This window comes from Amblyomma americanum, chromosome 2, assembly GCF_052857255.1.
Source record: "Amblyomma americanum isolate KBUSLIRL-KWMA chromosome 2, ASM5285725v1, whole genome shotgun sequence".
Classification (NCBI taxonomy): Eukaryota; Metazoa; Arthropoda; class Arachnida; order Ixodida; family Ixodidae; genus Amblyomma; species Amblyomma americanum.
Genome location: NC_135498.1, coordinates 183,433,204 through 183,456,117, shown reverse-complemented (window position 1 = coordinate 183,456,117; position 22,914 = coordinate 183,433,204). Strand labels below are relative to the sequence as shown.

At 47.4% G+C, this 22,914-nt stretch overlaps 1 protein-coding gene across 1 annotated transcript in view; it reads right to left on the bottom strand.

Annotated features, from left to right (window-relative positions):
* Positions 1–20,091: 20,091 nt before the first annotated feature.
* LOC144122062 (somatomedin-B and thrombospondin type-1 domain-containing protein-like) overlaps positions 20,092–22,914 on the bottom strand; it is a 34,241-nt gene continuing 31,418 nt past the window's right edge. The window contains exon 5 of the mRNA XM_077655577.1: positions 20,092–22,881. Coding sequence (XP_077511703.1) covers positions 22,608–22,881 — 274 coding nt within the window. The 3' untranslated portion in view covers positions 20,092–22,607. The remainder of the gene's footprint in view (positions 22,882–22,914) is intronic.

The following is a 22,914-nucleotide window of genomic DNA, read 5'->3' as shown; positions in this document are numbered from 1 at the left end:
CTCCGTTCTTGTGGTTGTGCCCGGTAGGGCACCTCATTGTCACCGGTGTCGCATACGGGGTGATATCCGCCGCGACTGCCAGACGCCTCGCTGCACTAAGTTCCGCGCCTTTGGTCTTGTCCGTGAGGAATGCATACGTACGTACGCAAATGTGACAGTGGCGGCCTCAGAAGACTGCGACGATAAATAGGACATTATGGACATCGAGGAAGCTGAAACGACGGCCCCTGATGACCGTTGTAAGCAGAGCGCGTCTGGTGAACAAGGAAGCGTCTGTGAGGGAAAAATGAAAACATCGAACGAGACGCCGAACGAGCAAGGTGACGTGAGCAACGCGACGGAAACTCCGCCGATGAGCGACCAGGCGTCTGCAATGAACGCCGAAGCGCAGCCAGTCCAGGATACCAGGGCATCACAAAATGACACCTTCAGCCTCGCTAAGCGTGCCAAGACGATGTTGACACCTCCTTCACAACCTTCCACCGAGGTCAGGTTGCAACGCCTCGAGCGCCAGTGGCTCAGAGCCACCGAGCCAAGGGGAAGTACGTGCCTGAGTCTCCGGCCTTCGTCCGCGTCTCCTGCACGCAGCGCAAGGCGCGTGGATTAATCACCCCTTCTTTTGGGGTAAGGCGCACGCCTGTTAAGCCACCTCCGCCAAATTTAAAATGCGGCACGTTAACCGTGCGTGGACTAGCAGCTAGGCGTAAGCCAGCTAGGGCGTCAGTTGTATGAGAAAGGCCTTGACATTCTTGCAGTACAAGAAGCAACGATAGAGAGTGAGAGCGCGACAGACGCTATGGTTGCGCAGTTCAAGTCGCATTATAACGTGCGTGCTAGTCATGCAGTGGAGACATCAGCGGGCTGTCTTCAGTTAATTAAGAACTGTCTTGGTATCGAGGAACAAGCAGCCATGTGTTGCACGAGGGGCAGGTTTGTGGTCTGTGATCTGTAGTACGGGCAGGAAAATTTGAGAGTTATCTGTGTATGCTCCTACAAAACCGCGTTAACGTTTTTTGTTCTTCCAGGAACTGTGTGCGTAAAACGAATGCAATAGACTTATCATTCTTCTGGGGGATTTCAATTGTGTTCTCAGTGCAGATGACCTATCATAATCAGCGGTTGCCGAAAGCAAAACCGCTGTTTTCTTGAATGAAAACATTGAAAAGTATTTTACTTCAATACGTAGCCCAGTTTGCTAAAGGAGAAATGATATGTCATTATACGCATTTCCAAGGGCATAGTCATGCTAGGCTAGATATAGCTTACGTTTCCCTTGAGCTAGCGGCGATTTGCAATAACTACATCGTCGAACCAGTACATTTAGCGATCACTTTTGTCTCATAATCGCCATGGGAAAGAACCTGACACCTCAAGCGAAATTCAGCACGGACTTGTGGAAGCTCAATGCAAAATTATTAAAGGACGATACGTTTCTTTTAGAAACGAAGAACGTGTTAGAAAAAGTTAGGTTGAGTTATGAGAAAAGTTGGGCATAAAAGTGGGAGGCATTTAAAGTTGATGTCAAAATGAGGGCTGTCGAAAGGTCCATAGAAATCAAACATGCTGATAAAGCTTAACAACAGAACCTAAACCAGATATTGAAAGAATTAATTACAGAGGAAAACAGAGCTCATGGACTATACACTGACCTTATCAGCGAAATTCAAGCCAAGCTTGAGGCTGTAGATGTGACAAGGTTTCAGGGAGCTGCAATCCGTGCACGAACAGATCGCTAGGCGGAATTTGGCGACAGAAAAAAGATACGCTAGAAGGAAAGATATCCTAGAAATTGAAAACAAAGGTACTCTAACGGATGATCCGAAGGTGATGAATGAGGCTTTCAGTCAATATTACCGTGATTTGTTCGCTTCCAAATGGGCTGATGTACAGGCCTTTCAGGCTTAATTTGTAAATCTATTACCCCAACTGAGCAGCGAAAGACACTGACATCCTGTCTGCTGACGTATCAACAGCGTAATTGGGGTACGCTATTGATGAGCTGCACTTGGGGAAATCGCCAGGCCCTGATGGGATAACAGCGGAACTTTATACGGCGTTCAAACGAGAAACTGCTCTCATTTTACAACGCGTTTTTTAAGAGTCATTTAGAATCGGTATTTTACCGCCGTCCTTTTCTCGTGCGCGTACAGTACTTATGCTGAAAACTGACAATCCTGCTAAGCTTCAGCAGGTAACTGGTAATCGGCCGATAACGCTTACTAATGTCGATTATAAAATTTTTATGAAAGTATAAGCCAAACGTTTACAGTCAGTTATGAACACCTTGGTTGCCCCCTACCAGACGTGTGGAATTCAAGGGCGGACCATCTTCGCGAATTTTCCTGTCATTCGGAGTATACTGGAATGCTGTGACGCTGACTTTAGGCGAGTCGCATTGTTGCAGATCAGATTGATTTAGAGAAGGCCTTTGACCTTGTATATCATGACATCCTTTTTAAAATCCTCGAACATGTCTTTGTTGGGGAAGTTATTTTAAAAGGGGTTAAAATGACTGTACCACGAATCTGGTCGTTATCCGAGAGCTCACAGAAAGAACTGCCGTGAGAGCATTCGTGCGGCAAGGCTGCCCATTGTCACCGGTACTTTTCGCTCTGTACCTAGAGCCACTTTGCCGGAATAAAATAAATAACAGCTCTATTCGTGGTTTTGAGCTAGAAGCATGTGAAATTAAAGTACTGGCTTATGCCGATGATGTGGCAATATTTTGTAGCGACCACAGCAGCATAGAACATGCGATGTCGGTTGTTCGCAGCTTTTGTGATGTAACCAATAGCGTTGTTAATCTGAACAAATGTGCGGGCCTTTCGCATGGGAACTGGACATCAGCGCCTTTGTTTCATGCAAGCGTAAAATGGTCACATGTCCCTCCCAAATACCTCAGTGTTCCTCTTGAACAAGTATCGAGATAACGATGACTTTTCGAAGGAGAAAATTTAAGAATTATCCACGCGTACACAGAAATGGTCGGGAAAGGAAATGTCCATTTTCGCGCACGCAAAGATATGTAGTGTATACCTGGTTTCAAAAGTGTGCCATTTGTTGCAGGTCATTTCGTGCTCTCGACTTAGCATTCGAAAGTTCCATTGTCTCTTCGCAGTTTTTTGTTTGGCAGACCTCATGGGAGAGGACTAAACATGATAATTTATTTCTGCGTTCGAGAAGAGGGGTCTTTCCTTGCCACACTTGTACCTAAGGCAGGTGGGGTCAAGATTTATCTTTCTTCGAGATCAACGCGACCCTTTCCTTCGGACTTTTATTCAAGTGAGGCTTTCTTCGGCTTTGCCAAACTCTGTTATTTCCACTGTAGACGGGATGCGATACAGTGCAAGTAGATGTATGAAAGAAGTGACATTTGCTTTCTTGTTTCTAAATGCTCGGTTCAGTTTGGAATAGCTTTCAAATGTCACGCGTAAGAAATTGCTACAAGATTTGCTTGACTGTGTCTTCCCCGAGCCAATATATCGATCTGTGTATAGTGGAGGCCAAGGAGGAAACGTTTTAAAAAGAGTAAGGAAAATGGTAGTGCCAGCGGGTGTGAAGACGTTTTTCTTCAAGCTGCACACTGGTACGTTGCCGGTGAAAGCATGGATGGAGGAGAAGGGATTGTTTCTATCATGGGGTGCTGACTGCTTGTTGTGTCACAAACCAGAGTTAATAGAACGCGTCTTTAATGATTGCTGGGAACTGCTGCTATTTTGGGACGTGCTAAAGCGTACAATAAAGAAAGACATCCTTGACGCCGTATGGGATACGATTCCTGGACGTTGATCCGGGTCTTTAAAAATACGATTTAATTTTCCTTCTTGGCCTGAACAGCACTTGGCGAAGCAGGATGGCTGTACGACACTGCGATGAAGATGCGCTGTCTGTCCGAGATTACTCAAAGAAAGCATAATTAAGCTGCGAGAAGTGTACAGGGAGCTATGTTTTGGAGATGAAGTTATCGAGTTGATGGGAGAGTTTTGTTCCTTGAAACAGTTTTGTTTTTCTTACGTGAGTGAAACGCATGTACGCTCTTGATGTTTCAAAGTGCACCGCAGAACATGTTTGTGATCTGTTGTAAACTGTCAAAACAAGCAGTACCGACAAAAAAAGGAGTGTAGCTCAGATGTAGAGCTCTCGCTTTGCATGCTAGAAGTCCCAGGTTCGAACTCCGGCTGCTCGAATGTGGCGTTCGTTTTTTTTTTATAATTAGCACGTCTGTTGGCCTGTGGGCTAGCGACGGCAGACAACCAGGTTTCTATAAATCAGGCAGTTCTCTTGAAATACGGCAAGCCTGATAATGTGACGCGGGGTTACAATGCTCGAAGCTCCCGGCGAGATCTGAGGATAAAAGCTGCATGCACAATGTGATGAGAGGCATTTTAATTGTATGCAAAGAGATTGCGGTAATCTCTTCATACCCGTCTTCAGCCATTGCATGCTGAGCCTGTGCGCGTCGTCGCGTCTGTGAGAGTATGCAGGGATTTCCGCTGACGGTGGATGTCTGACAGTAATGGCGTTCACTGGCTTATATCGGCCGCAGTTGAGGAAGAGGAGGAGGAGGAGATGGACTTTAATGAAACAGGAGAGGTGACCACAGTTGAGTGCAATACAAACTCTATTTGTCGCTGCTGTCCGCCACCTTGAAATATATGGACGAAGTCTTTAATTGAAAGTCATTACATGCCAGCCGCCGCTGCGTTTGCGCTGGTAGTAGAGGGCGCAGCTTAGCAAGTTTTATAGGAGGCACAACTTGAAGCCTGCACATTCATAAGCGCCTATATACAGTCATGATCACCAAGTAGCGGAAAAATATGAAAACGTGGAATTAGCAATAAATGAAATAAAAGCGCAGTTTATTGTCCTAATGAACGATTTAAATGCCAACGAAGGCCGGAAGCAGGCGAGAAAGGTCGTGAGGTGAATATGGCACAGGTCTAGGAATAGCAAACGGAGTTATTAGTAGAGTTTGCCTAAACAAATAGTTTAAGGATCTTGAAAACCTTCTTCCGCGAAACAGAGAACCGGAAGTGGACTTGCAGGCGCTCGACTGCTGAATACAAAGCGGAATCGACTGCATATTGTCGCTATCCAACGGAAGCGTGCACGCAGCCGCAGAGATGAAGCCAGGAATGGCTTTTAATTACTCAGCCGAGTCTAGCCCGACCGCTTTTCACGCTGCCAGGTACGCTTCGTCTACGTTACGGCTCGGCGCGTACGTCCCGCGGGACTTGCCAAGTGGTATTATTCCTCTCGTGCCAAGCAAGAAAAAGATTCTTCTCGTCGAAAGAATTCTCTTCTTGAGGGCAACAACAAAAACACGAGCAGCGTCTTTTACCAACGGTATCCGGGATTAGGGACCCGATCAGTCTCCGGTTGACCCATGCCTTTCTGGTTTTCAATAAACGTTTTCATCATCGTCATCATCTCGATTTGAAATAGTCATACACTAGGCAAGAAACTAAAAAAAACAATGGTTGTGGCTCAACTCTGCTGCGCCATGTTATTTGGAGCGAGAGGCAACCGAAGCAGCGGCCGATGTCGACGCGGAGACGTTGGCAGCATCCGCTCCTTTTTCCGCTTGAGATGGTCTTGTTGCCTGTGCCGCTCCTTCTCACGACGTAGCTCCCGTTCTTCATAGGTTTATCAATTCCACGTGCCCGCTTTCGCGACTTCTCTCTGGCCAACGTGGCTTCGCTTTCTAACGTAGGGACCGCTAGAAGTAGCCCGGCACCTCTTATGCTCATTCGAAGAACTCCACCGGTGACCGGTTCTGGCTCCATGTCTCTGTGGTTGTTGCGACGGCAGGAAGAATGAAAAGAAAGTGCACGGGTCTGCCCACTGGCTCAAGCTGAGCCACAATCGCTGTCACGTGCACAGTAGGAGAGTTAAATGAGATGTGAGAGGAAATAATGAACGAAAGGACGCGCGTCGCAACAACCGCGTCATCTGTAGCGACGATGACGGTTTAGCAACAGATACCCCCGGTGATAAGGAGCCCTCGCAACATCTGTGAGAGCCCCTAGATCCCAGCCCCGTAGGGCCAGGAAGCCACACCCCCGCGATAGATCCCCCCAATGCGGTGTGTACGAGGCGAGCGCTGGCATTTATTCAGCACGAGCGAATCACCTGGTTAGTCCCATGACACAGCTGGCGAGAGCGAGTGGTCGGAGCGGCATTCGGCGCAGCGGCGGAACGAGCGGTAACAGCTGCGACAAGTCACGTGGATCGTCAAGTGAGGCAAGTCACATGACGTCACAGCCATACCTGCGTCGAGCCTCAAGTTAAGAGGTCAAATCCAAGCGCCATTTGACCTTCAGCTTTGCATGCAAGAAGTGAAGCTTTACGCTCGAAGAAGTCAGGCAGGCGGACAGTAGCGCTTTAGGCGTACCACATTTAAGCAATTTCAGGCCGCGGCAGGTGGCAGTCAACTTTCACAGTTTCATGAAGAGCGGATCCGTGCTTAACGCTGCCGATGTGGCGAAGGACTTTACAGGGAGTGGAGTAGCTTTACACACAACCCATTGCGGCAAAGGAGGTCCACATCCACACCTGGCCGTCTGGTTTGTAGCACACAGCTCTGTGGCCAAGGTTATGGTTCGAGCATCTGCGGATTGCTGCTCCTTGATTTGGAAGCGGGCCAACTGATTGGATTGCTCCGCTTGTTGCACGAAGTGACCGCGTCCGGTATGACGTCCTCACTCCACACAGGAGCATCGCGTCCAACATCGTGCATATTTCATTGCCATAGACGAAGCGAAATGCGGTAAATCGAGTCATTTACTGTGTCGCGGAATTTTAAGTGAACTTTTTAAGTAGGAACTTGTCCTGCGTTTTGCTTTCTACGTCGACGTACATTGAAATCATGTCTGCCAATGTCTTATTTATCCGTTCGGTTAGGGCATTTATTTGTGGTTGGTACCCTGTTGTAGTTCGATGGCGTGCGTGGCTGAGCTTCAGGATGTCCCGTAGGAGTTGTGCAGTAAAGGCCGTGCGTGGATCGCAATGCCTGATAACCTCGACCATACCAGAATCTTTGAAGAACGCTGACATTATTTTAATCTTCAAGAACACGGATGCCTAGGACTTGGATGTCTACAAACCAATAAGCCTACTGCCCGTTGACTACCAAGTAGTTAGCAAAGCAATGGGTGAACTTAAGGACCAGGCTAGCTTTCGTAAACGGTAATCGTTGACAGACGATGCTCACACCATCAATGTGGGGACAGAGTAATGCGTAGAGTACATCTAGCTTCTACATACAGCCGTCAAAAATGACGTGAAAGCATTGCACTTAGTACAAACCTGAGCAGTGATGCACGCATTCGATCAGGAAGAGTGTCAGGTAGGGAGACACCAAATCTCCAGAACTATTAATCTCACGTCTAAAGGAAGTATTCAGAACACTGGTTTGGGAAGAGTTGGGAATAAAAGTTAATTGAGAATACCAAAGTAGTGTCCGATTCCGATTTGCTGATGTCAGTGCTTTGCTAACGAGCAGACAAGAGAAGGAAAAGAGGCGCTCGTTATGACATACATGACGGAAGCCAACAGTCACTGAAACCAAGGAGCGTATCGAATGTTTTCTTTTTTAATAATTTGTGGTGTTCATCATCATCATCATCATCATCAGCCTTACTACACCCACTGCAGGGCAAAGGCCTCTCCCATGTCTCTCCAATTAACCCTATCCTTTGCCAGCTGCATCCACCCTTTGCCTGCAAACTTCTTAATCTCATCCGCCCACCTAACCTTCGGCCGCCCCCTGCTCCGCTCACTTTCTCTTGGAATCCACTCCGTTACCCTTAAGGACCAGCGGTTATCTTGCCTTCGCATTACATGCCCTGCCCAAGCCCATTTCTTTCTCTTGATTTCGACTAGGATGTCATTAACCCGTGTTTGTTCCCTCACCCACTCTGCCCGCTTCCGATCTCTTAACGTTACGCCTATCATTTTTCTTTCCATGGCTCGCTGCGTTGTCCTTAACTTAAGCTGAACTCTTTTTGTTAGCCTCCACGTTTCTGCCCCGTAGGTGAGTACTGGTTAGATTATGATGCTGAACACTTTCCTCTTGAGAGAAATTGGTAAACTGCCACTCATGATCTGCGAGAATTTGCCATATGCGCGCCACCCCATTCTTATCCTTCTAGTTATCTCCCTCTCATGATCCGGATCAGCTGTCACTACCTGCCCTAAGTAGACGTATTCCGTCACAATTTCTAGGCTCTCGCTGAAAAATTGTGAACTGTTGTTCTCTTGCTAGGCTATTGAACATTACCTTGGTTTTGCATGTTAATTTTTAGACCCATTGATCTGCTCTGCCTGTCTAACTCATTGATCATGATTTGCAGTTCACCTCCTGAGTGACTCAGCAAGGCAATGTCATCAGCATTGGTGTTCATCATTGGGAACTTAAAAGCGTAGTTATCTAAGTGTTATTGATTAGAAAGCTGAAGGAAAACCAACCACATTCATCCGGTGGGGTCCCAACCTACGACGTCGGAATTTCGCGTCCGGTGCTCTACCAGCAGAGCTACGGTGACGGCTGTCCATTCTTCTACTTTCTGGGGTATATGTGTGTAGTGGAAAATAACCTTGAGAGTGTTCACCAGCGCCGCTCTGGTACATAGCGGCGGACTAAGTACGTCCTGTTTTACCGCGAATTCCAAGTAGGAAGTGGATCGGCGGTAAGGGTGGAAGCTGTGCGATAACCCTCTTATGCTACCTATGGCACCCAGACAGCCAGAATCGAGGTCGTCGTTTGGTATTGAGCACCGGACGGGAAATTCGGAGGTCGGGTTCATCCCACTAGTGGCATGTGATTTATTAATATTCTTTCTAATCAAATATCTTTAAACATTTGCGCTGTTAAGCTGTTATTGGTGAACACCTCAAATTAACGAAAAAAAAATTCCCCTATGCACATTGGTGTCAGTTACTCTTGGCTTCCGTCATATATTGCTTTGCTAAGTAACCCAGAGGACGAACTGCAAAGCATGATCGAGTAGCGAGACAGAAAAAGCTGAACGGTGGGCTTAAAAATTATTATAAAAATTCTCAAGTAATTTTCAAAAGTTCAATACATCTACCTGGCGCAGGGTTGCCTGTACTAATGGGACAAAAATTTCCGGGATGCCAGTTCTAGGAAAAAACGTTGATTGCAGCTTCACCTGGCTACCCATTCGCCTGATATTGTATTAAAGCGTCAAATGCTTAAATGCTCCTTCTTCACTTCACGGTATCAGGCGACCTGGTAGTAAGGTGGAACTGAAATAAACGTTTTTCCTAAAACTCGCTTCCCTGAAACTTTTGTCCCCAGTAGAAAATTAACACAATCGCCATCAAAGTAGCCGACAACCCAGGCCGCGAGTGCGCAATGACTAGCAAATAAGAGTGGGCTGGAGTGCATTTGGCAGGCACTCTCCAATCATTAATAGGAGGTTACGAGTATCCCCCAAGAAGAAATTGTCAGAGTTGCATCTTGTAAGCACTTGCTTAATGGATGCAAACTTGGAGTCTGGCCAAAGCCTTGAAATTAAGTGGAGGACAGAGCAGCCAGGCATGGTTAAGTGCAACAGTAAGAGGCCGGAAGGGAGGAGAATGGGTAAGGAAACAAAAGCGAGACAACGATATCCTATTCGAAATCAACAAGAAAAGGCCATATGCAGGGCATGTAATGCGAAGGGAAGATAATAGTTGATTTTAGAGCGAGAGCTCTATTCCTTGGTGTACAAATTCCGATTTCGATGCGAATGAGACAGTGACCTTCAGTGCCTCACAATGTCAAACAACTCGAATGCGTGGTGGCATGGCCAAAGCTATGGTAGTATGAACACTTGATCATATGACTATGACCATTGGGTACCTGACCTCTCCCTTCGACCTTGACATTTGATTTTAGAGCGGGCACCACATCGACAATGATGTTCAGTGAGTCAAGGCCAAACCGAACTTCACTGCATGGTGTTATGGCCCAAGCTATGGTAGTGTGACCAGGTGATCATATGACTATGACCATTGAGTAGCTGACATTGATCCTTGACCTTTGATTTCAGACACTGGAGATCATGCTTAACAGAGATTTTGCTTGCATAACAAGGTTCAAGCCACGTGGAACTCCAGTCAATTTTTAAAATTAATGTAGTGGATTCGAAAAAGTACACGTAGCAGAGGGCGGAGAAAATCAGGTGTGTGGATGAAATTAGGAAGTTTGCATGGATAGGGCGCTCAACGGAGACCACTGGGAGAGGCAGTTTTTTTGAAATTAGACGTAGTTTGGTCGGTAGTGATGGGGGTATTTATATTAATGTATGAGGTGTTTTAAACTAGAGAGGTATCTCAACTGCTTTTCCGCAAAGGTCAGGAATACAAGATTGTGAAGGAAAGTAGGGCGCAGTAAGGACATATATTGTAGCGAAGTTCCCTATTTTCATGTTTTCTTGTAAAGCCACAGGAGCGCCACATTATTCTCACATCGTGATGATGCGCGCCGGTGATTAATGGTGCCTGCGGGTGACTTTATTGTTCTTATATCGCGCAACCACCTCATTGGCTGAGTGGTTATGGTGCTCAGATGCTGCCCCGAAAGACGCGGGTTCAATCCCAGTCACAGCGGTGGCCATTCAATGTAGGCGAAATGCTATTGGCCGGGATACTGTTCACGTTAAGGATGCCCAGGTGGTCAAAATTATTCGAAGCCCTCCACTACGGCGTACCTCACAGGTTCAGTCACTTTGGGACGTTACAAACTGTAAACTAAAACATTCATTGCGAGTTTAAGTTTCGGTTTGTTTCATTGGATTGTCCTTTTGTCAAAGTGTATATGCGCTTGGTTATCGGATGTTTGCGCCGCGTGGTTCTACCCTGTGAATACCCATGCAACCTTCAATAAAAAGCTGTTTCGTTCACGTCTCCTTGAATCTCGGCTCACTTATACAGGCGCCCAGGCCGACAATTGAGTCACACGAGGTGAATAGCGCAAGCTGATTGACCAGGCTAGGCTGGAGGGGAAGGTCAGAAGGCTCTTGGACTGAGGGGCCCTCCTTGGAAGGTTTTTACCTTATCAAATAAAGTTTATCCTCCTGCTCCTCTTCCATCTCGGTGGACACCCGAACCGCGGCGTAGGGCAGGGGGGAAGGTGGGATTGAAAGAAGAAAGAGACTAAGAGGATACGTAGTTGAGGGCTCCTCAATAATTTCGACCACCTGGGGATCTTTAACGTACACTGACATCGCACATCGCACGGGCGCCTTTTGCGTTTCGCCTCCACAGAAAGGCGGCCGCCGCAGCCAAGTTCGAACCCGGGAACTCTGCCTCATTAGCCGAGAGCCCTAACCACTGAGCCACCGCGGCGGCATCACATTGGCGATTGAGGACATGATCCGTTGGGTCTGCCGGCCTAGCCGAAACCCACCAGTCGTCATGTAGTGACAATTCGTAATTGGTTTCTAGATCGCTAGCTCTACTACGCCATGTCACCAATGTCATTTATCCCCGTGGTCGTGACTTTGAGCTCCCTCGAAGCACAAAGTTTGGCATGTGTGAGTGACGCCACTCCGCGCTATCACTTTACTTGCTCTTAGCGGCATAACAGCTGCTTCGCGGCGCTCGCACCGCGAGGCAGCTGCGCTGGCTGGGCCGTCTGTTCGTTTCGGCACAAATGTCTGGATGAATTCGATCATCCAACGGATGTAGCTCGGCGGTAGAGAGAGGGAGAGAGACATATAACTTTATTTGACACAGGTGTCGGGAATTAGGGCAGGTGGTACCAGAATGGCTCCCAGTTGGGGGCGACGTCCTGGGCCCACGAAATGAGTGGGGGTGGCTTTGTGTGGCTGGGTGAGGAGTTGGTCCCATATTTCTGCACAGGCGTCTCATCCTTGACCCGATAAAGGTCAACCCAATAGGCGATCACTATCTCACAGCACCATCACCAGCTCACAGGCGTGCATATAGCCACCTCGTTGTCAAACCTCTACCCAGAGAACATGCTCTATGACCTTCAAGACGCGCGCCTTCAGCCCAAAGCACGAGCACTGGATGATTTCTATCGTGGCAACGAACACGCAACAAACGTGGACGCGGAATGGCAAGATGCAACAACCTGCATGGTCTGTGCAGCCACGCCGCTATCTGCCCTTATCTCCGCCGCCACGGTGTGTGTACCCTCCTCCACCACAGCGGAAGAGAGAGCGATAGCGCGCGACATCACTGACCGCTGTAGACGTGCACTCCTCAGTGACTCAAAACAAGCGATCCTAAATTAGTCGGCAGGCTACATCTGCCTTCCCGCCGGACGCATTCTGCGCGGCTGCACTCTCGAATGCAAAATTAACCTAATCTGGGAGCCCGCCCACGCGGGCAACTCTGGAAACGAAAGGGCCGACCGAATTAGGCGACGGTAAATCCGGGCAGCTGACCACACGGATCCAGACGCGCTCGCTAAGCCTGCCAGATTTTTGTCGACAGCACCAATTTTTATAAAGAGACCATTCACTGTTTCTCGCCTCCCCACCCCGACCACGACCAAATCGCCAGCACCAGAGCGTCTAAATCTTCGCCCAGAGTTTCGTAAAGGTGAGCGCCACCCGCAGACGAATTTTGGGACAAGCCCGACCATTTTCCGGCCCGCACGGCCCCTTTTCGACCCAAGCCAGCATACCGTACCGCTTGAGTTACGCCTCGCTCCGCCTGGAGCTAGGTTCTTCTGCGCCGTGATCTTTCCTCGAAGCCCACCATGGAGGTGCATGCGCCCGGAGAGACCGTCGATCCACGGGATAACGACCCCTGTGACTGGACTCATATTTTGAGTGTTTCAGCCCGATTCCAGGAGCCGGCTTGAACGCCCGATAGCCGAGAACGCCACCGCAGGAAGTCGTGAAGGCCAGCGTGACAACTGGCTAGCCACCCGCTGTCTCCGCCTCCCTGTCTGCAACGTCAGAAGAGCTGCGTGCTGCATGTCCAATCGCCCAAAAATCAAAACAGCCTCCAATCCTGCCTACGGACTTAATTTGCCGCTCACCCTTCACCACTCTGCCTCAACGCCAACTATACGGTCCGCCCTTCTCCTAGCAGCCCAAGAGCTCCAAGAACCAGACAAGGCTGAGCCCTGCATCCATCCAGCTAACAACGCGTGCACTGCAAGCACGCCCAACCAAAAAGACGCAATCCGCAATCAGTATGGTCGCTATTCTTTTTTGGGGGAGGAAGTAAATGGCGCAGTATCTGTCCCACATATCAGCGGACACCTGAACCGCGCCGCAATGAAAGGGATAAATGAGGGAGTGAAAGGAGAAAGGAAGAAAGAGGTGTGGTAGTGGAGGGCTCCGGAATAATTTCGACCACCTGGGGATCTTTAATGTGCACTGACATCGCACAGCACACGGGCGCCTTAGCGTTTTGCCTCGATAAAAAAGCAACTGCCGCGGTCTAATTCGAACCCGAGAACTCCGGCTAATAATAATAATAATAATAATAATAATAATAATAATAATAATAATAATAATAATAATAATAATAATAATAATAATAATAATAATAATAATAATAATAACAATAATAATAATAATTCTTTTTGGGGGGAAAGGAAATGACGCAGTATCTGTCCCACATATCGTTGGACACCTGAACAGCGCCGTAAGGCAAGAGATAAAGGAGGGAGTGAAAGAAGAAAGGAAGAAAGAGGTGCCGTAGTGGAGGGCTCTGGAATAATTTCGAAAACCTCGGGATCTTTAAAATGCACTGATATCGAGGGTTCCAGAATAATTTCGACCACCTGGGGATCTTTAACGTGCACTGACATCGCACAGCACACGGCCGCCTTACGTTTAGCCTCCATAAAAACGCAGCCGCCGTGGTCGGGTTCGAACTCGGGAACTCCAGATCAGTAGCTGAGCACCCTAACCACGTACTGAGCCACCGCAGCGGGAACTCCGGCTAATAATAATAATAATAATAATAATAATAATAATAATAATAATAATAATAATAATAATAATAATAATAATAATAATAATAATAATAATAATAATAATAATAATAATAATAATTGGTTTTTGGGGTGGAATTGGCGCAGTATCTGTCTCGTATATCTTTGGACACCTGAACCGCGCCGTAAGGAAAGGGATGAAGGAGGGAATGAAAGAAGAAAGGAAGAAAGAGGTCCCGTAGTGGAGGGCTCCGGAATAATTTCGACCACCTGGGGATCTTTAACGTGCACTGACATCGCACAGCACACGGGCGCCTTGGCGTTTTCCTACATAAAAACGCAGCCGCCGCGGTCGGGTTCGAACCCGGGAACTCCGGATAAGTAGTCGAGCGCCCTAACCACTGAGCCACCGCAGCAGGGCACGCTCCGGCTTCAAACTCAGTTTTCAAGACAGTGGAGGTGAAACGCTATGGCCCCCTTGTGCTGTGCGATGCCAGTGCACGTTAAAGATTCCCAGGTTGTCGAAATTATTCCGAAGCCCTCCACTACGGCACATTTTCTTCCTGTCGTCTTTGACTCCCTCATTTATCCCTTCTCTTACGGTGCCGTTCAGTTGTCCGCCGATATGTGAAACATACTGCGCGTTTCCTTTCACCAAAAAACCAATTTCATCTTCACCTACGCGAGAGGAGCGTTTATACCCTGACGGGTCAGTGCGTGGGGTAATTAGTAATACTTACTGGAAGGAGACCGCGGCAGAACCCTTGCAAGACTTGATCGCGGGAAATCCGCATGCCCCTGGAGTTGATGCCAGCAAAATGGGCAATACGAGATCCATTCTCGTCACCTTCCGGGAAGTTTCAGTCCAGAGAAAAATCTTATATGGAGGAGGTCTGCACTTCTGCACCTCTGAACACTGTACCGAGGCCTTAATGACGCATGCATCAACTGTAGGAAGCCAGAACATCGAGCTTATGTGTGCATATTACCCCGCACACACAACTGCCTCAGATTCGGTACCCCACATCCTCGAGAAGAAACAGCTACATGCACACCAAAATGCAGCCTCTGTGGAGGGCCCCATGTGATGGGAACGGCCGGATGGAAGTCCCATGGTCGCCGAGCCCTCCAATCGGGCCAGTCGACTCGCATATCCCACAAGTACACCCCAACCCACTGCGAGAGCTCCCGCACCAGAAACCACTCCAGTACCTCAAAGTCAGGATCACGCCCCCGAAAGATAGACTCCTCAAAATCGCCCTCTCATGGGCTGACAGAGATGTTGGAAATACGTCCCCACCCCATGTATATCCCAGAAACCAGGAGCTACAGGCCCTAAGGACAGAGGTAAGGTTCCTCTCCTCCCCAATCCCTACCCCTTTCATAGCTCTGATTCCCCAATCCATCCCACACAAACTCCATAATTCCCGCCCCATCTCGTACCACTCCTCCCCCCCCCCCCCATCCATCACACACAAATCGCCTCACCCTCATCAAAACAGAGCCCCTCATCACACCCAATTCTTCCTAGTCAACCCATCTCTCAACCCGATCGTCCGCCCGCCAAAAAGAAACGTGTAACGGAGTCCCCCCAGGTCACCCAAGACGATCACAAGAAACTAGAAGAAAAACTGAACGCAAAATTACCAGAAATGTAGGCACGCCTTGAGGCAAAATTTACAAAAAATCCTAGATCAGATCACCCACCGATTCGAACACCAAATGGAACAACTGTTCACCTGAATGATGTCGATGCTGGAAATGCGCTTAGCCGCTTCACACCCCTCAATTGGCCATCCCCCCACACTCTAGTATGGCGGGGCAGACACCTAATTATACCCAATTACCTCTCCTCCAATGGAACGGTCGCGGCTACCGTGGCAAGCGCGCACCCCTTCAACTTCTCCCCAACCTCATCCCCACGCCCCAAATCCTCCTACTGCACGACCTAAACACACTCGCCACACTCAGTCACGTCTCGGTTCTCTCCGACTCTACACTTGCCCCGCGCGCATCCACCCTCTTACACCGCTCGCTCACATTTTAACACATAACATCGGACACGCCTTACCTCATCATTGAGATCGTACGCCACATAAACACAATGCCATCTATTTTTATAGCCAATGTATACCACCTTCCTTCTCACCCATGTCCTAACTAGAGACGCTCCCGCAAGAACTTCATCGACTCGCAGAGAAGCAACCTCTGATCATTGGAGGCGTCTTCGATTGCGCACATACTGAATGGGGCTATCGAGCCACCTCGGGTAGGGGCCAACGCACCTGTTCCTTGGTGCGAGACCTCCGACTCGCTGTGCACAATAACTTCCATACTCCCATGAAAATCAGCAATAACATCTGCATGGACACCAGTCCATGGATGGATTGATGGATGGATGGAAGGTAGGAGCGTCCCCTTTGAAACGAGGCAGTGGTAGTTGCCCCCATGCTCAGTTTCTTTTTCTGTATTTTTGTTTAACTCTGCTGCAAGTTGTTAATAAAATTCGCCATTTTCATTAAAATACGTCTTCCTACTCTTTAAAACTTATGTCACCTCTCTGCTCTTGAGCCACCAATCCTCCAATTGCTTTTTGCTAATTTCCACCGCAGATTTATTTACATGACTATTGTTATCTCTAAACCCTAAGGCCTCAGGAAGAGTGACTGTGCCTGCAGCGACATCGGGATGGATACCATCACATTTTAGAATCAGGTGTTCTATTGTTTCTACCGATTTACCACACACAGCACATGTGTCATCTTCTTCGTTAAATTTCTTTTTGTAGCTGCGCGTTCTAAGACACCCTGACCTAGCTTCAAAGAGGAGGGCACTGCCTCTTGAGTTATCATAAAACGTTTCCTTCCTGATCTGCCTTTTCCAGCATCGATATAGTTCTACACTGTGCTTCTTTTTCATTGACTCTATTCAATTTTTACCTTCGACGTTTTTAACCTGCCGTTTAAGGCACTTTCTTTCTCCTTCCTCGTCTGTGGCAAACTTACTGGCCAGCTTTCTAGTTCGTTTCCGTCACTGTGTGTCAACGCTCTTTCTGTACAGGTATTTAAATACCTTAGCTGCCCACCTGTTATCGTCCAATTTCCTCAGGCGTTCTTCGTATAGTACTTTACTCTGAGCTTCTCGTGCTTCGAACGTTGCCCAGCCCATATCCCCCTGTACTGCCTCGTTTGTGGTTTTCCCGTGGGCACCTAGTGCTAATCTTCCGACGGTTCTCTGATTTACTTCTAATCGCGACTGAACTTCAGCCCTTAAGCATAGAACCGCATTCCCGAAAGTAAGCCCCGGCACTATTATTCGTTTCCAAATACCTCTGAGGACTTCATACCTTTTGTGCCCCCACAATGCCCTGTTTCATTATCCCGGCATCTCTTCGTCCTTTTGCTATGAGAGACTGTTCGTGCTTTTCCGTGTTCATATGCCCTTTGTTTACCCATACCCCGAGATATTTGTATTCGGCCACTCGGGGTATTTTATGGTCTTGTTTTGGAAGCTCCTGATCAGTTGTACCCTTGAAAACCATCACACCTGACTTAGCTGCGCTAAAACTGGAGCCTCGATTGTCTTCTTCGTCTCCACAGCAATTCACCAAAGTTTGCAAGTCTTCCTGGCTATCTGCTAACAGTACAATATCGTCCGCATACATTAAATCCGGTAGTCGTTGCTCAACAACCTTTCCGCCTAATGTGTACGACAGATTATAACTTAGATTGCTTCCTTGTAGCCTTCTTCCCATACTTATCATATAAAGCATGAACAATACCTACTTGACATGCAGTACACTGCATCTTACCTAAAAGGCTCGCTCCAATTTTCCACACGCGGGAAGGGAGAAGGTTGCATCTGCGTATTGGAACATGCAAGAAAATGTTCTGGGATTTTCATTTGTTCATGTGAACATGCATTCATATTTCTAAATGTTCATTTGTCCGTGCGTGTATACTGCTCTGTTTGTAAATTTTTCGCATGTTTCAGATTCTTTCTGCCATTTTTCCGGAAGGAGGGGACTACTTTATATCGAGTGTTCTGGTTTCGGTTTGTGTTTCATTTTGTTACCTAGTTGTATATGCTTGTTTTCTTGGTTACTGGATCATTTGTGTCACGTAGTTCTTCCTTATAAACACATACGAACTCTAAAATAAAACCCTCTTTCTTTCACATCTCCTAGAGTGTTGGCTCACTTCATATGCCGTCCAGGCCGACACCAGAATTGTCATTTTGGCATGCGAGAGGCGACCGGATTTATCTGGAATGTTTGTAGTTGCAATCAACTGTCTGCAGTATCCTGGATTGTCGTAGGTGTTATATGCGCGTTATCGCGAAACTTCTTAGTCCTATTTAAATTTAGAATGGTCGAAAGTGATGGTTATTACTGAGTCGCCGACAGTTGAGCGTATTTTCAGCTATGGCCGCCGCCGGGTTGTTTTGTGTTTGCGGGCATAGGTTATGCGAATAGAGAGTTTGATATCCACGCTACTATGGTGTCTGCCGCCCATGTCTGGTTCCATGGTGTTATCCAGCCGCGTGGCAATACCTGAATCCTAGCTGGCGCCTGAATAGCGGCTTGACAGAAGATGTGAATAGCGTGAAAGAGGGAATAGGAATCATTGATAGTAACCATACCGAACTTCGCTGCCTTAGTGCGTTTTAGGCACCAGCGGTCAGTGTGATCGACAGTCTGTATTAGTACTCCATAACGAAAATAGTGTCCCGTGGTTTTGTACAAGGGTTGACGTGCTTTGCATAGAGCAAAATATTCTCTCTTGATTTCGATTTCATTGAATCGCTTTTCTCAAGCCAGCATCATTCTTCATCCACGAACTTTTCTCCAGCTTCAGCGCATTCAGTCATTCATCACGGCACAGTGTACGGTGTGCACCGCGTGCCGCGAAGCAGCCCATCGTCCTGCACTCGTTCTATAGCAGCGCCTCTCAATAGCAGCTGTGTCCAGCAGGGACTACCGGCGGATCTCAGGGGTAAGTGCGTACTGGGCTTCTACACAGCGAAATGGCATTGCCTTCGCTGTAAGTCGAGACCAGCAACTCTCTCGTTCACCCAGTGTTTAACGAAAGAGCCGGCAGGTATCCTGGAAAAAGTTTCAATGGCCAGTTCGCAGACTTTCTAAACACTGTCTGTGGACTTTTAAATAAATTTCTATAAGGGCGGTTGGGGCAATGGGAGCGCCCTGCACATTCTTTCTGGTTACCTTTGTTTATTAAATCTAGGTGGGCCTGTTCAGACTGGGGCTTGAAAATAACGGCTCTCATTAAGCGACTATCGCGGTCACTTCTCTACTGAAAAAGCCTTGGGTCCTTAGTTTAGACAAGGGCCCCTTGCATCACAACCTAGGAGTGTTGGTAGAGAATCAAAAATTCTGTTATTTTTTATATGGTGCCTATGCGATGGGCGCAATCTCTTTTCCAGACCTCTTTGTCTTGGCAACTAATAGAAAAATTGAAAAATGAAAATTGGTTTTTAGTGAAAGGAAATGACGCAGTATCAGTCTCACATATCGGCGGACACCTGAACTGCGTCGTAAGGGAAGGGATAAAGTAGGGAGTGAAAGAAGAAAGGAAGAAATAGGTGCCGTAGTGGAGGGCTCCGGAATAATTTCGGCCACCTGGGGATCTTTAACGTGCACTGACATCGCACAGCACACCGGCACCTTAGCGTTTCGCCTCCATCGAAACGCAGCCGCCGCGGTGGGTTCGAACCCGGGAAATCCGGATCAGTAGAGGAGCGCCCTAACCACTGAGCCACCACGGCGGGTTACTAATGTACTCCCTCGTTGTAAATTGAGTAGTAATCGTTGGTTTCTTGAGCATATGATTTTGTTAAATAAGCTTCTAAAGGATGGCACGCAATTTAAGCAGACACCTTTGTTAGTCAGATATATCCTATAGTTGAGTACGCCTTTGTTCCATCAACGCAGAAGGACTTTTATTTTTATGATTGTCGTAACTATGCAGCCAATCACGTATACACTTCCATTAAATCACTTCCTGGACTGACTTGCAGTGGATTACACATAAGATCAGAACTACCTTTTGTCGATGAAAGATATGGCACAGTTCGCTCGGCCGTTGTTCCGTAAGTGGAGAAGATAGACCGATATGTATAGATGTCTTCAATCAACACATAAGTGATTCAAAATATGACAGGCCTTTATTGCATTGCTATGCTTAGATGAAGCCCACATAATAAAACGATTGAATGTGAAGTTGCCGTTGAAACATCATTTTTGTGCGGATATGAGTCAGCTGCCATTTTGGGCTCGTGATGTTGACGCTTTAAGTAGATTCAACGAAGTGCCGTGAATTAGCCGTCAAAGGAAATGCAACAGTTTTTTTTTAGAAGTGGAAGCGCAGTAAAGGTTGTAAAAAGTAATAATGCCAGTAAAACACATGACCTAGGCACGGCAAAACGTGGCATTGGAAGGCTCTTGTCTAGTCATTTTTAGGTGAATACCTAATGCAATACAGAAATGCCTGCTTATGAGTACTACTATAGCGACCGCCGCGCAGCAGTTCTCATGCGTTTTTTGTTTAAAGGTTTTACTAGAATGTCGCAAGTAGGAAACTGATTCTTCTGCTTGACTTCTCCATATTCTCTTTGATATACTTTTTCCACCTGGATAAATCGGGAACTATAATACCTCAGTAAAAAAAAAAGGTGAAAATGCATGCAGCTGCAGTCGATATTATTTACATGCAAGCAAATTCACGACAGCAAGACGTGCATTACTATGCTATAATGAAACATCCTACGAAATTATAACACTGAAGAACAGAAGAAAAGCGTTCTCGGAAATTATTGCCCTTGTTACAAAAGAACCGGGAAATTCAATTTTTTTTTTTGCTGCTCACGAAGAACATACGTTTGGTGATATGTAATAACCCGGTGATTTTGTTACTTTTTTTCGATCACGATCCAGGGGACTTGAGAAGCGACCCAGTTGGATGAAAGAACATTAGCGGGGTCGTACAGAATTATAAAGTGTATTCGAACGATAAAGCGAAAATGTGAGTTTGAGAAGACATATCACATTTGCCACTTACCTCCGATGACCATGATTATCTAAAGCGTTGTTTAAGGACGCAATTGAGGGCAGGATGCCTCTGCTACAAATGAGGTTTTACAAAGTGTTATAGTGGCAGGGGGTCCTACGTACTACCCGAATAACAATAAAAAAGGCCTGGCCCTGAAAATCTCATTTCGTCCGTAGGGATGCGGCGCTTCCGATAACTAGACTTAGGAAGTTGCTTGGCTGCCACAGTGCAGTCAGCAAGGCGCCGATGTGTGTGTTTTGGTGCATAACTAACAGCACTCTTTCCAGCTGTAACAGCTTTGAGACCACCGCGACTGAGAATGGCCCGGCAGAAGGGACTAAAGCAGTACTTTGTGATAATTCAAAGAACAGAGCTGGCAGCCTTTTTACATATAAAATAGGAGGTGGGGACTAGTGAGTGCAGGAGCATTTCCCGGTGTTGCAAGGAAGGACCGGTTCCTCGTAAAAGGTTTGATGGTGAAGAGACATTGAGAGATTGTAGGAATAGCCGTAAGCGGGAGGCGGCTTTCAACTTTTTTGCAAAGCCTGTTTTTAGGATGGGGGGTGGCACACTCATGACAGGGTTCTTCTTAATGGGCCAGGCATGATTAGTTCTGTCTTTAGTACTCGTAAATTGGCCCTAGTAAAATTAACCGTGATTTCTTGTACAGAGGGTTTGTCTTTGAGAGCCTGATAGCTAAAGCCAATAATACACTAATTATGTTTCTTCCAGTGCAGTAATGTCCAAATGTGCAAATGCTCGTTTCACAAACGAAATTGCCGCTCATAAAGTCATGTTGTTTCCTAGTAACAATGAAGTTCTGTACATGAGTCAAAATAAATTGAATTTATATCGTAAGTCTTTGCACATTGAGCTTTCATGATATGAATTGAAGGCTCGATGCGGTTACTTCGAAACTAGCCCCTTGAGCACCGCACAGCGGGGTGACGGCAGGAGTAGCTGAGAAAATCAGCAGGTGGGATCAGCCACGGATGAAAAGGGTGTTTCCTTAAAACCATATCAATGGCCAGATTTTATCAAGGGCAACATGGTAATGAACAATAAGGAACGAAACACTCTCTTATCTAAACTGGAAAGAAAAAAAATGTCAGCAGAAAAGGCTGATCTAGCAACTGTTGTCAAATAAACGTGGTCGGCACTCAATAGCTGTGTAAATTGCCAGAAACTCGCATAGTTTCACGGTATGCTATACTAGTGATGGTCAGTGGTGATGCACTGTACGGACCTACGTGTCCTACAACATTATGTTGCTGAACGGACCTTTACGTTGAGATGGTATCCGCCTGCACCGTTCCAAAACCCGCTGCACAACGCTCGCCACAGGCATCCACGTCGTCACTTTATTATGGCACGGTGCACCACCCTGAAGCAGTCAAATGCCATAGTCGAAGGCCTCCGAGCCATTGCAGCCGGCAGGAAGGTGTTGAACAGTGGACAAAAATTATTCTGGGACTATAAAAGAACGAAAAATAAAGTGTCCTTGCCCGTGGCACTAATTATAACGGGCTTATTGAACAGGGGACTGCGGGAGTATCAAGGGTGAGGTCCCCTTCCGTGCCGGCGTGGGGGTTGGCCGGAGCAACGGCTGACTAGACGAAAATGAAATCCGGCTGGCGTCCCTGGGGACAACGGTCGGCTCGCTCTATTCGCTGCCAGCGGCCGTGGCAGAGCAGGTGGCCTAGGGCGGCGAACCGCGACGTGCGGTCCTCGAGTCCGTGTCCCGTGCAGCGGTGGCCCAGGTGCTTGCGCATGGCGGTCACCTCGCAGGCGACGCACAGGCGCTGGCCTTCGCGCAGCGAGCTGAACGACTCCAGTGACTCGCACGCCTTGCGAGACTTGGTCACCTCGAACAGCACCACGTACCTGCGGGAACGAGCGAACGCTTCTTGCGACTGC